The sequence below is a fragment of the Phycodurus eques genome, chromosome 13 (assembly GCF_024500275.1).
Source record: "Phycodurus eques isolate BA_2022a chromosome 13, UOR_Pequ_1.1, whole genome shotgun sequence".
In the NCBI taxonomy this organism is placed as follows: Eukaryota; Metazoa; Chordata; class Actinopteri; order Syngnathiformes; family Syngnathidae; genus Phycodurus; species Phycodurus eques.
In genome coordinates, this window is record NC_084537.1 from 3,084,282 (window position 1) to 3,097,739 (window position 13,458).

At 41.0% G+C, this 13,458-nt stretch overlaps 1 protein-coding gene across 13 annotated transcripts in view; it reads right to left on the minus strand.

The window, feature by feature from the left end:
* Positions 1 to 13,458, minus strand: part of depdc5 (DEP domain containing 5, GATOR1 subcomplex subunit) — a 222,700-nt gene that overhangs the window by 159,529 nt on the left and 49,713 nt on the right. For 10 of the 13 annotated variants that reach the window (XM_061695209.1, XM_061695210.1, XM_061695208.1 and 7 more), the window contains 7 exons: positions 13,031 to 13,100; positions 3,155 to 3,233; positions 3,014 to 3,075; positions 2,853 to 2,922; positions 2,705 to 2,777; positions 2,525 to 2,628; positions 2,359 to 2,433 (listed from right to left, as the gene is read on the minus strand). In XM_061695209.1, coding sequence (XP_061551193.1) covers positions 2,359 to 2,433; positions 2,525 to 2,628; positions 2,705 to 2,777; positions 2,853 to 2,922; positions 3,014 to 3,075; positions 3,155 to 3,233; positions 13,031 to 13,100 — 533 coding nt within the window. Of the gene's footprint in view, positions 1 to 2,358; positions 2,434 to 2,524; positions 2,629 to 2,704; positions 2,778 to 2,852; positions 2,923 to 3,009; positions 3,076 to 3,154; positions 3,234 to 13,030; positions 13,101 to 13,458 lie in introns of those variants that run through there. The other 3 variants (XM_061695211.1, XM_061695221.1, XM_061695212.1) reach the window with 3 other exon arrangements.

Below are 13,458 nucleotides of genomic sequence, written 5' to 3' on the forward strand. Positions count from 1 at the left end.
AGTCAGGTCAAACCAACATTACAAAATGACAGAAATAATGGGTAACAACTTACTGGAATTAAATTACTTCACACACGTCGAAATTTTAGAGCATGATTCGACAGAATGCTGGCAAGTTTACGTACAACTGTTAGTGCTAGCACTAGCTTGCGAGGCTACATAACGTTTTGTTGCCTGTTTGCGAGCCGTATCATATTAAAAGTACGTGAACATACGTCAAGCAATCCTTAAAAGAATGTACTCTCCCCAGCACCGGTGACCACCACCACACGTTTCCCCCCGTTTTGTTCTTATCATACACGCAGCGCAATCCGTTGTTGTTGTTGTCACCATGCTAACAAGTGTATCCGGTCCCATTTGAGAAGACCAGTAATCGTAAAAGACGGGAGGCGGTGGGGTGACTTTATTACAGTAGTCTGACATGGTGCAATCGTGAAATACCAAATTTGTCTGATCGAGGCATTACGTTTTGTCTGTCTCAGACGTGTTGTCTGTCCCACACCGCAGACATTTTTTTTTTTTATAATTATTGGTCGTCAGATATTTACAGTACTACATCAAATACATGCAACAAGTCTAAAAATAAACTAGCTTTTGGATTCAAATAAACTGTACACAATGGCAACGCAGAGTAAATGTCTTTTGCGGAGCCGATCAATCGGTTGATAACCTTCAAGTCTCGACCAACTCCGAAGCAGGGTTATAATCGTTCCAATAGTTTCCATTCTGGTTAGTTATTCTGTTTCGACTTTTTTTTTTCAAATTCTGTTTATTATTTTTTAGAACAGGTTTGTTCGTTTTTATTTTTTTCAAAACTTCTTCCTTTTAGTTTAGTTTTTATTAGTTTCAGTATGTTTGAATGTTTTTTTAAAAAAAAGATAAATCATTATTGTGTAATAAAGACAAGAAAAAAAAAATTCAAAAATGAATTAACTTCCTCACAGATGAACAGCCATCCACAAAACAAATACAGGTAATGTATAACTGTCCACAGAATTTGAACAGAAATAAGTGGAGTGCATAATACTGCAAAGGTTAGTTTTAGATTCATCACAATGTAAAAAAGGAAAACCATTCATGACACACATGCTGCAGAATGGCCTTTTTTAAAAAATATGTTTCTATGTTTAACTTACAACAAAATCAAGTTATTTTTTGCACGTTTCCCTTGTTGCTTAAATTGCAAAGTTTTAAAGTGGACTTTCAGATTTGTGTCTGTTAGATAGTAAGATTGCTTCTTCCTGCTCTATCTCCAGTCAAAGTGCATCATCTGTTTTCTTTGTTGTTATTGACTCCACAATTATTGTGACAAAGCTTTTGAAGTTCTCCTGCTGTTGCTAAAGTAGTGCTGTAAAATTGTCCTGTTGATGCAGTAGGGCAGACAGCAGAATTTTGAGACTCTGCAGTTGTCCATTTCTCAGAATTTTCCCCAATAGACGAATATAAGACATGCAGGTTCCATGAAGGCACTAGTTAGTCGCTAATAGTCTTAGCTGTTTCCGTAAGCAACACATAGCAAAAAAAAAAAAAAAAAGCCAGCTTGGACATAAAAGTTGGCTTCTCAGTCAAACTTCAGCTTGGTCTGGCGAGTCGACAAAACGACGGCGCTGCCCGATCACGTCACTACTAGGCGACACGCAGTAAGTGAACTACAGTTCCTAAAGGACTCTTTTACTACGAAGCCAAGCTGTTGTAACACGTGCAGAATGAGGTTTGGCACTGTCTTTCCGGCTTGTGAATGACTGAGCAATTCAGGGAAGCTCCTTTTATACCCAATCATGGCACCCACCTGTTTCAAATTAACCTGTTCACCTGTGGGATGTTCCAAACAGGTGTTTGATGAGCATTCCTCAACTTTCTCAGTCTTTTTTGCCACCTGTCCCAGCTGTTTTGGAACATGTTGCAGCCATAAAATTCTAAGTTAATGATTATTTGCTAAAAACAATCACGTTTATCAGTTTAAACATTAAATATATTGTTGTCTTTGTAGTTTATTCAATTAAATATAGGTTGGACATGATTTGCAAATCATTGTATTGTTTTTATTTATGTTTAACACAACATCCCAACTTGATTGGAATTGGGGTTGTATAACGCACCGGGCATCTTCTTGCACCGACTCTTTCGTCATGCACCACAGCTGTTTTTTTTTTTTAATCTCCATAACTGACCGGTAGCAACACCGCTTCACTTCTTCTGCATCAACTCCAGAAAAGTTTTTATATGAGTCTCTGTAATGCAGATTTGAACCTATCGCAGGCGGGTTTGGAACCTATCACCCACTCACTATAAATGGGGGTACACTTTAGCTGTATAATTTCAAAATGTACTTTCTTCAAATTATATTAGGGTACCAACCATTAAAAGAAAGGTTGATTGCTTCCAAGTAGTTTCCCTGAGCAGAAGTAGAATTATAGCCGAAGGGAAAGCCATCTGGCATAAAAAAAAAAAAAAAAAAAAGGTTTCTGGTTAATACACAACATCCAGAACAAAGTACCAGCCAAAGAGTCAACTAAAGTCGCACCTGCTTCTTTAAGTCGCACCAGGACAGGATATTGAATGAAGAGATTCTTGACAGTGACCAATAGGGATGTCCACTCATCACGCCTCTCATTCTGAGCCACAACTCTAATCACAAAAGAAAATAGACTTGTCATTCCTATTTTGCAGTCACCTCATTTCATTGAATTGCGTAAAATAATACCTATAAAAGTCTTCATAAAAACATCCTTCGTGATCCTGTTGGATTGACGCTCTCAGACTCTCAGGAAATTCATCTGTTAAAAAAATTATTACTCATATTCTATTGCTGTAATATTAATGTGTATCAAACAAGGTGATGAGTGACTCACCTTTTGATTTCGCATTGTAGAAAGTGCGTGAAAAGAGCACAACTGTCACTTCATGACTGCAATTTTTATCCTATTTAAAACAACAATTAATTACAAATTATTATTATATATATAGCATTTTATGGATGAAAAATGGCCAAACCAAAAGATGACTCACAAACCTTCCACTTGCCAAAAAGGTCTGAAAGGAAACCATTCACTGCCTTTTCAAAGTATAAATCACCTATAAGTGAAATGCCTTGATGAGACAAAAAACAAATCTAAAACCATATGCTTCGTGCAAACCAGGGCAACCAACTAACCGTTAATGTCAAAGTCCCACATCTCACAGCTCATTTGGATGAAGATGTAAACCATTGCAGATGTGGATCTGAACACAACCTGTATCACAAGGTCAAAGGGTTTCTTATTTTTAAAAAAATATATATATATATTATACATAATCACTTTGTTCAATGAAAGATGGAATTTATGGGGAAAAAATATGAGTTCATAATAATGGTAGACACATAGAGGAGTGACACTGTTACCTTCGATTTTGCTTCCAAAAAAGGTCCACGAAACTAAGGGATGTTAATGACTTTTAATCACACGCAACCCCAGGTCAGATACATAAGAAAGCAGTTGCTCATTATATATCATCAAATACATTTTTTATATTTAAGGAGTTTTCCTAAGGATTTTGTGTGCACCATAGCACTGACTCATTTGCTACAATTTAAAGGTGCGGCCTAAAAAAAATCCTCCGGAGTCCCAGCCTATTCATTTGTGTCTGCTGTAGTGGACATTTTGTTTCTCTCTCTCTCTTTTGACTATCCAACTAAAACCTGGTGTGCTCAGTAAAGGACATCATGGCCTTTCCAATTATATCATGTGTTTGGGTGGGATCAAAGGAGCTTTGCTTTCTTGCTGAGACAAAATGGAGACTGCAGCAAAACACAAATGCCAGGAAAACAGAAAAGGTAAGACAAATTTTAAGATATTGTTATTTTAGTAATGATAATCATATATTTTCTTGTTTATGAATATGTTATGCAATATAAATTGGAGTCAGAGTTAATCTGAACTTTTCGTTGGGAAAAATAATAGCCCTTTTATGAATGTCTACTGTAATGGACATGAGGATGATTTATTGGGGTTAGCTAAAAGCTATCTAGTTTGCTAGTTATTTGTATACATTCACATTTCTGCCCCAATAATAATAAAATGGTAAAAAATGATGAATGTATTTTCTACATAATTAATGTAATTAATATATAGTAGTTTATAACTATTTATTTATTTAATTTTGACGCTGTTGTAGGAAGCAGAACCGATGCAGAGAGCTGGAAATGTGTTGACTGGTGCCAGCAGCGTGCTGGATAGATGGAAAGAATATTTTGAGCAGTTGATGAATAAGGAAAATCGGAGCGAAAGAAGAGTAGAAGAGCCAAGTGTGGTGGACCAGGAAGTAGCAAAGAGAATGAAAAATGGAAAGGCGGTTGGTCCTGAAGATATACCTGTGGAGGTATGGAAGCATCTAGGAGAGGTGATTGTGGCGTTTTTGACCAGCTTGTTCAACAGAATTCTAGCGGGTGAGAAAATGCCTGAGAAATGGAGGAAAAGTGTGCAGGTGCCCAATTTCAAGAACAAAAGTGATGTGCAGAGCTGTGGGAACTATAGAGGAATAAAGTTAATGAGCCACACAATGAAGTTATGGGAAAGAGTAGTGGAGGCTAGAATCAGGACAGAAGTGAGTATTTCCGAGCAACAGTATGCTTTCATGCCTAGAAAGAGTACCACAGATGCATTATTTGCCTTGAGGATGTTGATGGAAAAGTACAGAGAAGGTCAAAATGAGCGACATTGTGTCTTTGTAGCTCAAGAGAAAGCCTATGACAGAGTTCCCAGAGAAGAACTGTGGTACGGCATGCGGAAGTCTGGAGTGGCAGAAGTATGTTATAATAGTACGGGACACGTATGAGGGAGTTCAAAGAGGAGGTGGGACTGCATCAGGGATCAGCCCTAAGCCCCTTCCTGTTTGCAGTGGTGATGAATAGGCTGACAGATGAGGTTAGACTAGAATCCTCGTGGACCATGATGTTTGCAGATGACCGTGATCTGCAGGGAGCAGGTGGAGGAACAGTTAGAAAGGTGGAGGGGTGCACTGGAAAGGAGAGGAATGAAGATTAGCCAAAGTAAGACAATATAGTTTGTGCATGAATGAGAGGGGTGGAGGGGGAAGAGTGAGGCTACAGGGAGAAGAGATAGCAAGGGTGGAGGACTTTAAATACTTGGGGTCAACAGTCCAGAGCAATGGTGAGTGTGGTCAGTAAATGAAGAAACGAGTCCAAGCAGGACTGAATGGGTGGAGGAAGGTGTCAGGTGTGTTATGTGACAGAAGAGTCTCTGCTAGGATGAAGGGCAAAGTTTGTAAGACAGTGGTGAGGCCAGTCATGATGTACGGCTTAGAGACAGTTCCACTGAAGAGACAACAGGAAGCAGAGCTGGAGATGGCGGAAATGAAGATGTTGAGGTTCTCTCTCGGAGTGACCGGGTTGGATAAAATTAGAAATTAGCTCAAAGGGACAGCCAAGGTTAGATGTTTTGGAGACAAAGTTAGAGAGAGCGGACTTCGATGGTTTGGACACGTCCAGAGGAGAGAGAGTTAGTATATTGGTAGAAGGGTGATGAGGATGGAGCTGCCAGGCAAGAGAGCTTGAGGAAGACCAAAGAGAAGGTTGATGGATGTCGTGAGGGAAGACATGAGGGTAGTTGGTGTTAGAGTGGAGGACAGGAGATAGGCTGACATGGAAAAGGATGACACGCTGTGACGACCCCTAACGGGACAAGTCGAAAGGAAAAGGAGAAGAAGACTGCCGAGAGCTCCTGACTGTGAAGAGGAGACACGTTAAAGCGAGAAGAGAAGAGAGAGAGAAGAAGACACGTTTAAGCTCAAGTCAATTAAATACTGTACTTGTCCCAGTACAGTGATAACAGTGATGAGAGAAACCAAAGAAGGCCTTGTGTATGATATAAAAGACATTTTGTTCAGCAATTTAACAACAACAACAAAAAATGCTCTTGGCTGGTGACCAGTTCACCCTCTCGCCCAAAGATAGCTGGGACAGACTCCATCACGCCAGCGACCCTAGTGAGGATAAGCGGTACGGAAAATGGATGGAATTTAACAAACACTAGGCAAATGCTCAGTTTTATTTCCAAAGAAATATAAAAAAATTGATTGACATTCTTGCTTTCATAAAAGCTTGTAATATATTCACTGTGTTATAGTAAAATTGTTCTGTTTTCCTCAACAATGGACATGCTATAAAATTTAAATAAGAATATTTTTATAAAACTCTAAATGCTGAGTGGTTATTTTAGCTCCAAGGAGGCAGGAAATCATTAAACAAAATAAGAAAGATTTTTTTTTTTATTGGTTCACTATGTTATGTAATGTCTGTATGACCTGACAGTAGATTATTATGAAAGTGATCTTTTGGGAAAAAAAAAAAAAAATCTCTTACTGTCCCCATCTTCTGCCTCTAATGTAATTGTAATTATTTAAAACTTGTCCTGTTGTGACAGGAACAGCCCATCAGAGACTGTTGTGGCAGAAGGCGTGACCGAAGAGTGTGTAGTGATTATGTATGAAATAAGAATTGTAATTAATTTAGGAGAAAGTAATAAGCCAGGAGCGATGTTTGCATTACTTCCGGTTTATCGCAATTTTAAATTACAGCGTTATAAATCAAGATATTTTATATATATGAGGGGCACCACATCACTTTTTACAAGTTTAACTATAGGCGAAATGACGACAAACCTTTTTAATCAGTCTCATAATCTGGAGGTTGCTACACTCTGACATTTTGAGTCCTAGGTTACAAAGGTTTACTTAAATTCAGAACACACACAAAATACGACCACGAGTGGAATTTTATGGTATATTTAATGAAACACAACTACAAACTACAGCAAGAAAATAACACTAAGGGTAAACGAAAGAAAGAAAATAAGGCGTACAAAAATGGAAAAGAGGATATCGTGTGTGGTCGCTGGGCTAAACTAAATGAGCGTGTGAGTGTTTAATGTGTTGAGTCAGAGCGAGAGAAGGCAAAGTTGGGATTTCGTATGAAGCTAGTACTTTCCCCACAATTATTACGCACTGATGTTCTACATCATAGTAAGGATTGCAGTGTCAACTCACGAACGCTGATCAGCTGGTCTTTGGGGGTGGTCTTCCTTTGGAAGCGGTTCCGGAAGCAAGGCGATAGATTTGGTTGCAGATGAAAAGATGAACAAAAATACAAACAAAGGGAACAAGAGAGGCGCACAAAATGGGAAACGGGGGAGGGGTGGCCGACGGGCAGCCCGGCTGGCGAGCTGCCCGCAAGGTACGAGGAGAGGAAAAACAAGACTAGCCTGAACTCAACTCCCTGAGAAAGGTGTGAGTTTAGAGTTAAATACCCCAGGGGCGGGGCGTAGGAAGAGGGAGTGCCGACTTGGAGAAGACCACACCCATCAGCCTGAATCCTGTCTACAAATTTGAGTAAATGGATTTGGAATGGAAAATAATATTAATCTAAAGCACTCCCAACTTTGTACTCTCACGCAGAGGATCATTGTTTAAACTTTGGTCGTGGCATATCGGTTGCTTATTGTTCAATACAACATTTCGTACCGTTTGATTTCAAATCATGAACGGCTTTCAAAATCATGCAGAGGACCTGTCAAAGTGAGAATGGGGACACAGACACCAAGACATACATTTGGAATATTTCTACAAGAGTTTGCAAGATATACAAACAGACATTTTATCCTCTGCTAACAAACATCAGAGGCACGTCCACAAGTTCTGGCGTTTGCAGTTCCTCTCAACGCCACTGGGTGGAGCCTCATGCGCATCGGCGGATATTAACCACATAGTCTTGCCCAACCATTTGGTCCGGGAAGGGGTCTTTTGAAGACAGGAATCAAGATTTGACGGGAAGCTGTTAATTTGGTTAAGGTCCACTTGACGTGCACCAGGCCCTGTCCTAGTCGCCGTCTCACAGCAGGGCAGCGTGGAGGAGTGGGACTTCTCAGGTGGTCGCGAGTCTCTGTGACTCCTCAAAGTTGCGGCGTGCATGTCCGCTACAAGTGTGCCAATCATTTTCTCATGCAAGCACACGCACAATCATAGGAAGCACACTCAGTCTGCCACACCCACAGCTTTATACTTAGTTTTCTTGGTAATTCAAGTTATTTGCACCCTTCTCAAATTCTAATTTTTTTTCTTGCACAGTTTCCGTAGTTTAATGTTTAAGCTCATCAAACAAATTTAAGTATCAGACAGAAATAACCAAACTAAACATAAAATTCCGTTTTTAAATGGTGATTTTATTTATTAAGGAAAACTCACGTGGCCCTGTGTGAAGAAGTAATGGCCTGTTAAACCTAATAACTCGTTGGGCCACCCTCAGTGGCAACAACTGAAATCAAGCGTTTTCTATAACCGGTAATCGTTTTCTATAACCGGTCTTTCACATCTCTGTGGTGATAATTTGGCCCACTCTTCCCTGCAAAATTTTTTGAAGTAATACTGGAGGGTTTTCAAGCACGAACAGCTGCAGTCTTTCAACCGGATTAAAGTCTGGAATTTGACAAGGCCACAACAGAACCTTGATTTAGGTTTGTTTTTAAACCATTCAGAAGTTGACTTGCTTGTGTGTTTTGGATCTTTGTCGTGCTGGAGAATACAAGTGCGCTTCAGGTTGAGGTGACAAACATTCTCCTTCAACATTTTCTGTTAAAGAGCAGAATTTATGTTTCCATCAATCCTGAACTGTGACAAGGGAGACCTACAGTTCTTTAGATGTTGTCCTGGGTTCCTTTGTGACTCCTGGATGAGTCGGTGTGCTCTTGGGGTAATTTTTGTCAGACGGTCACTCCTTGGAAAGTTTACCACTATTCTATGTAGTCTTCATTTGTGAATCATGGCTTTCACCATGGTTTGCTGGAGTCCTAACGCTTTAGAAATGGCTTCGTAACCCTTTCCAGACTGATTGATGTCAATTTATTCGTCGTCTGTTCTTGAATTTCTTTGGATCATGACTTTTTTTTTTGTTTTTGTTTTTTTAGATAAAAAAAATAAATTTTGTCAAACAGGTTCTATTTAAGGCGGCACGGTGGACAACTGATTAGCACATCTGACTCACAGTTCTGAGGACTAGGCTTCAAACCCCAGCCCCGCCCGTGTGGAGTTTTCTTCTGGTACTCCGGTTTCCTCCCAGATCCCAAAAATATTGCATGGTAGGTTGATTGTAGGCTCTAAATTGGCCGTAGGTGTGAACGTGAGTGTGAATGGTTGTTTGTTTAGATGTGCCCTGCCACTGGCTGGCAACCAGTTCAGGATCTACCCCGCCTCTCACCTTAAGACAGCTGGGATAGGCTCCAGCACGCCCGCGACCCTATTGAGGATAAGCGGAACAGAAAATGGATGAAGGTTCTATTTAAGTGATTTCTTGATTGAACAGAACTGGAGTTAATCAGGCTTGGGTGTGGTCAACACGAACTTAGCTTTACAAAAAAATGTGATGAGCCACAGTTAATGATTTAAAAAGGTGGGCAATTACTTGCAATTACACAAGGCCAGGTAATTTAGGATTTGTTTTTCTTTAAAAAAATGTACAAACTGCATATCCTGTTTAGTTGAGTTATCTTTGATATTTATATTTTTTTGCTAATCTTTAACATTAAAGTGGGGAAACTATGTAAAAAAAAAAATTATTTGAGAAGGGGCAAATACTTTTTCAATACACTGTATATACTGTAGCACTTTATCTACAGCATCACCGTACCCAACACCCTTTAAAGAGACTCACATTCAAGTATGGATTCTGCACCGACCAACTCGGACAAGATCTGAGGTGGACCACTTGCTGTGGAGGATTCTGCTCCAACCAACCGAGCCTGGTGGTTCTGAGGCAGAACCTCTTTGCTGGAGCCATCTATCTACCTGCGGCGCTTCATCTCAGTAACATTGTACAGCACCATTATCTATGAGATGTTGCTCTCTCCAGCCATTGCAGCCTGATCAATCCTGAAAGTGGGATCCCTCCCTTCTCAAGCCCCCCACCCCAATGGGGTTTTGAGTTTTTCCCTTGCCCGATTGGGGGATTTAGACTCATCGAGATGTCGTCAATCTTTGTCAACTGTAGCCCTGTGTAGCCATTTGGGACTCTTGTGATTAAGGGCTATACACATGAACTTAACTTGACATTCACCCATTCAGGTACACATTCATATAGTCATGCTCACCATTATTGGCACCCATGAAGTTTAAGTACTAAATGTGGAATAGGTCCTGAAGAAAATGAATCAAGTGAAAAAAAAATTCTAGAGAACTTCCATCCATCCATTTTTTACCGCATATCCGAGGTTGGGTCGCGGGGGCCCAGACTTCTCTCTCCCCAGCTCTTCCGAAGGGATCCAAGGCGTTCCCAGGCCAGCCGAGAGATGTAGTCTCTCCAGCGTGTCCTGGGTCGTCCCCGGGGTCTCCTTCCGGTGGGACGTGCCTGGAACACCTCACCAGGGAGACGTCCGGGAGGCATTCGAATCGGATGCCCCAGCCACCTCATCTGGCTCCTCTCGATGTGGAGGAACAGCGGCTCTACTTTGAGATCCTCCCGGATGACAGAGTTTCTCACCCTATCTCTCAGGGAGAGCCCGGACACCCTGCGGAGGAAACTCATTTTGGCCGCTTCTATCGGGGGATCTTGTTCTTTCGGTCACAATCCACAGCTCGTGACCATAGGTGAGGGTGTCCTGGTGCCAAGTGCACGTGTAGACACCCTTATGCATGAACATGGTGTCCGTTATGGGAAGAGTGGAAGAGACTCTAACCCCGCTCGAGAAGACTGGTACCAGAGCCCAAACCGTGTGTGGGGGCGAGCCCGACTATATCTAGTCAGAACTTCTCGACCTCACACACCAGCTTGGGATCCTACCCTGCCAGAGAGGTGACATTCCACGTCCCTAGAGCCAGCTACTATAGCCGGGGATCGGATCACCAAGGTCCCTGCCTTCGGCGACCGCGCAACTCACACTGCACCCGACCCCTATGGCCCCTCCCACATGTGGTGAGCCCATGGGAAGGGTACCCTTTCGAGCTGTGCCATGGGTGCAGGCCCGGCCACCAGGCGCTCGCCTTCGAGACCCACTTCCAGGCCTGGCTCCAGAGGGGGGCCCCGGTTACTGGCGTCTGGGCAAGGGAAACCTCAATCAAGAGAACTTGTTTGATACAAAAAAGCAATTAATATTTTATTAGCAGATGAAACAAAACATTTTAGCAATGCAAACAAAGTATGTTTATAAACAGCGCAATAAAGCCTTTCAGGAAAAGAACACCCTGCCAAAAGTCAAGTATGGTGGAGGATCCATAATGCTGTGGGGCTGCTTTATTGCATCTCGTACTGGAGGCTTTAACTCTATCACAGGTATCATAAATAAGAAAATTATTAAGAGATTTTAGAGCAAAATGAATGAAAACTTGGTTTGGGGCAAAGATCATGTGTCCTCCAGCAAGACAAAAATCCAAAGCACACATCCAAAAGCACACAGGAATGGTTGAAAAGGGGGGGGGAAAAATTTAAAACTTTTTTAAAAATGGCCAGCAAAGGGGAAAAAAAATAAAATAAAAATCTCAATCCAAATGAAAATCTGAAATCTGCCCTTAGGGAAAAGAACCCTGCAAATGTTAAAATGCTTGAACAAATTGCAAAGGAAGAGTGGGAGAAAATCCCACCTGAGAAGTGCAAAAAGCTTACAGATTGCTACAAGCAACGTTTGGAGGCTGTCATCGCTGCCAAAGGGTGTCCAACCACCTATTAAGGAGGGGGGCCAGTATTGCTGCACATGTTGTCTTCTGTTTTTTTTTTTTTTTTAAATTAAAATATGTTGAAAAAAACATTTTTGAAATGACTTTGGACCACCAATTAAAAAAATCCTGATATACATTTCCATTTATTTCTGAAGATATTATCCAGGTTGTTCAAAAAATGAAGGGGTGCCAATAATGATGAGCTGTACTGTACATACAAAAATTGGTGGCGGCTGCTATGCAACCCGCTGCCAGACCCACTAGGAGCAATTTAGGGTTCAGTGTCCTGCCCAAGGATAATTCCCGGATTCGAGTCTGATTCGATCCATTGACCCTTTGGTCAGTGGATGATCCGCTTTACTAACTGAGCCACAGCTGCTGCCACTGTATTTGTCCTCAGAGGTAACCACTCCAGTAGTCACAGCAACAGAGCTCAGTCATGGTGCCAGAAACTTCACACCCTTTGTGTGGATTCACCAGTAACCCCATGTCGCCCCCCCAAAAAAACAATCCATTAATCATCCATCCATTTTCTTTACCACTTATCCCAGCTATCTTCAAGTTGCACTTACAGATGTAGCCACGAATTGTATTTACTGACATTGGTTTTCTGAAGTGTTCCTCAACCCATGTGGTGATATACTTGACACCATTGATGTCGGCTTTTGATGCAGTGCCGCCTGAGGGATCGAACGTCACGGGCAATGAATGTTGGTTTTCGGCTTTGCCGCTTACATGCAGTGATTTCTCCAGATTCTCTGAACCTTTTCATGATATTATGGACCGTAGATGATGAAAGTCCTAAATTCCTTGGAATTGTACATTGAGGAACATTGTCCTTAAACTGTTCGACTATTTTCTCATGCACTTGTTCACAAAGAGGTGAACCTCGCCCCATCTTTGTTTGTGAATGACTGAGCAATTCAGGGAAGCTCCTTTTATATCCAATCATGGCACCCAGCTGTTCCCAAATAGCCTGTTCACCTGTGGGATGTTCCAAACAGGTGTTTGATGAGCATTTCTCAACTTTTTCAGTGTTTTTTTGCCACCTTTACCAGCTTTTTTGAAACGTGTTGCAGCCATAAAATTCTAAGTTAATGATTATTTGCTAAAAACAAAGTTGATCAGTTTGAACATTGAATATCTTGTTTTGGTAGTGTATTCAATTAAATATAGGTTGAACATGATTTGCTAATCATTGTATTCTGTTTTTATGTTTAACACAACGTCCCAACTTCTATGGAATTGGGGTTGTCTATATTAATGGAAATCCATCAATTTATTCAGTTTCTACACTGTTCACTGTTCAGATCTAAATAAAAGACTGTCTTACCCTAGTGTCTTCACTGATGTATCCACAGGTCACTTTCTCCCCCTTCACCCAGAGTTCACTTGCCTGGGATCTAGAACACCAAATACACGTATGGACAAAATTGTGAATACACTTACCTGAAAGAAAAAGCCACATCCGACAGTGACATAATGTCCTACTGATAAGAGTAATGATGAAAATCAAGCAGTCCTTTATTATTTTTGGTCAAACAAGAATTATTAAACAGATTACCTGGACAAAAAAATTATTGTTACCCTTAAACTTCGTATTTTGTTGTTGTTGTTTTGGTCATTATTCTGTTGGAGGACCCATGACCTGCATCTAAGACACCTGGAAACACATTTTGGCTCAGAATGCTTTCATAGTCTTGAGATTTAATTTTACCATCCACCTTTAGAGTCGCAACACAATCTGTGTATGATGCAACA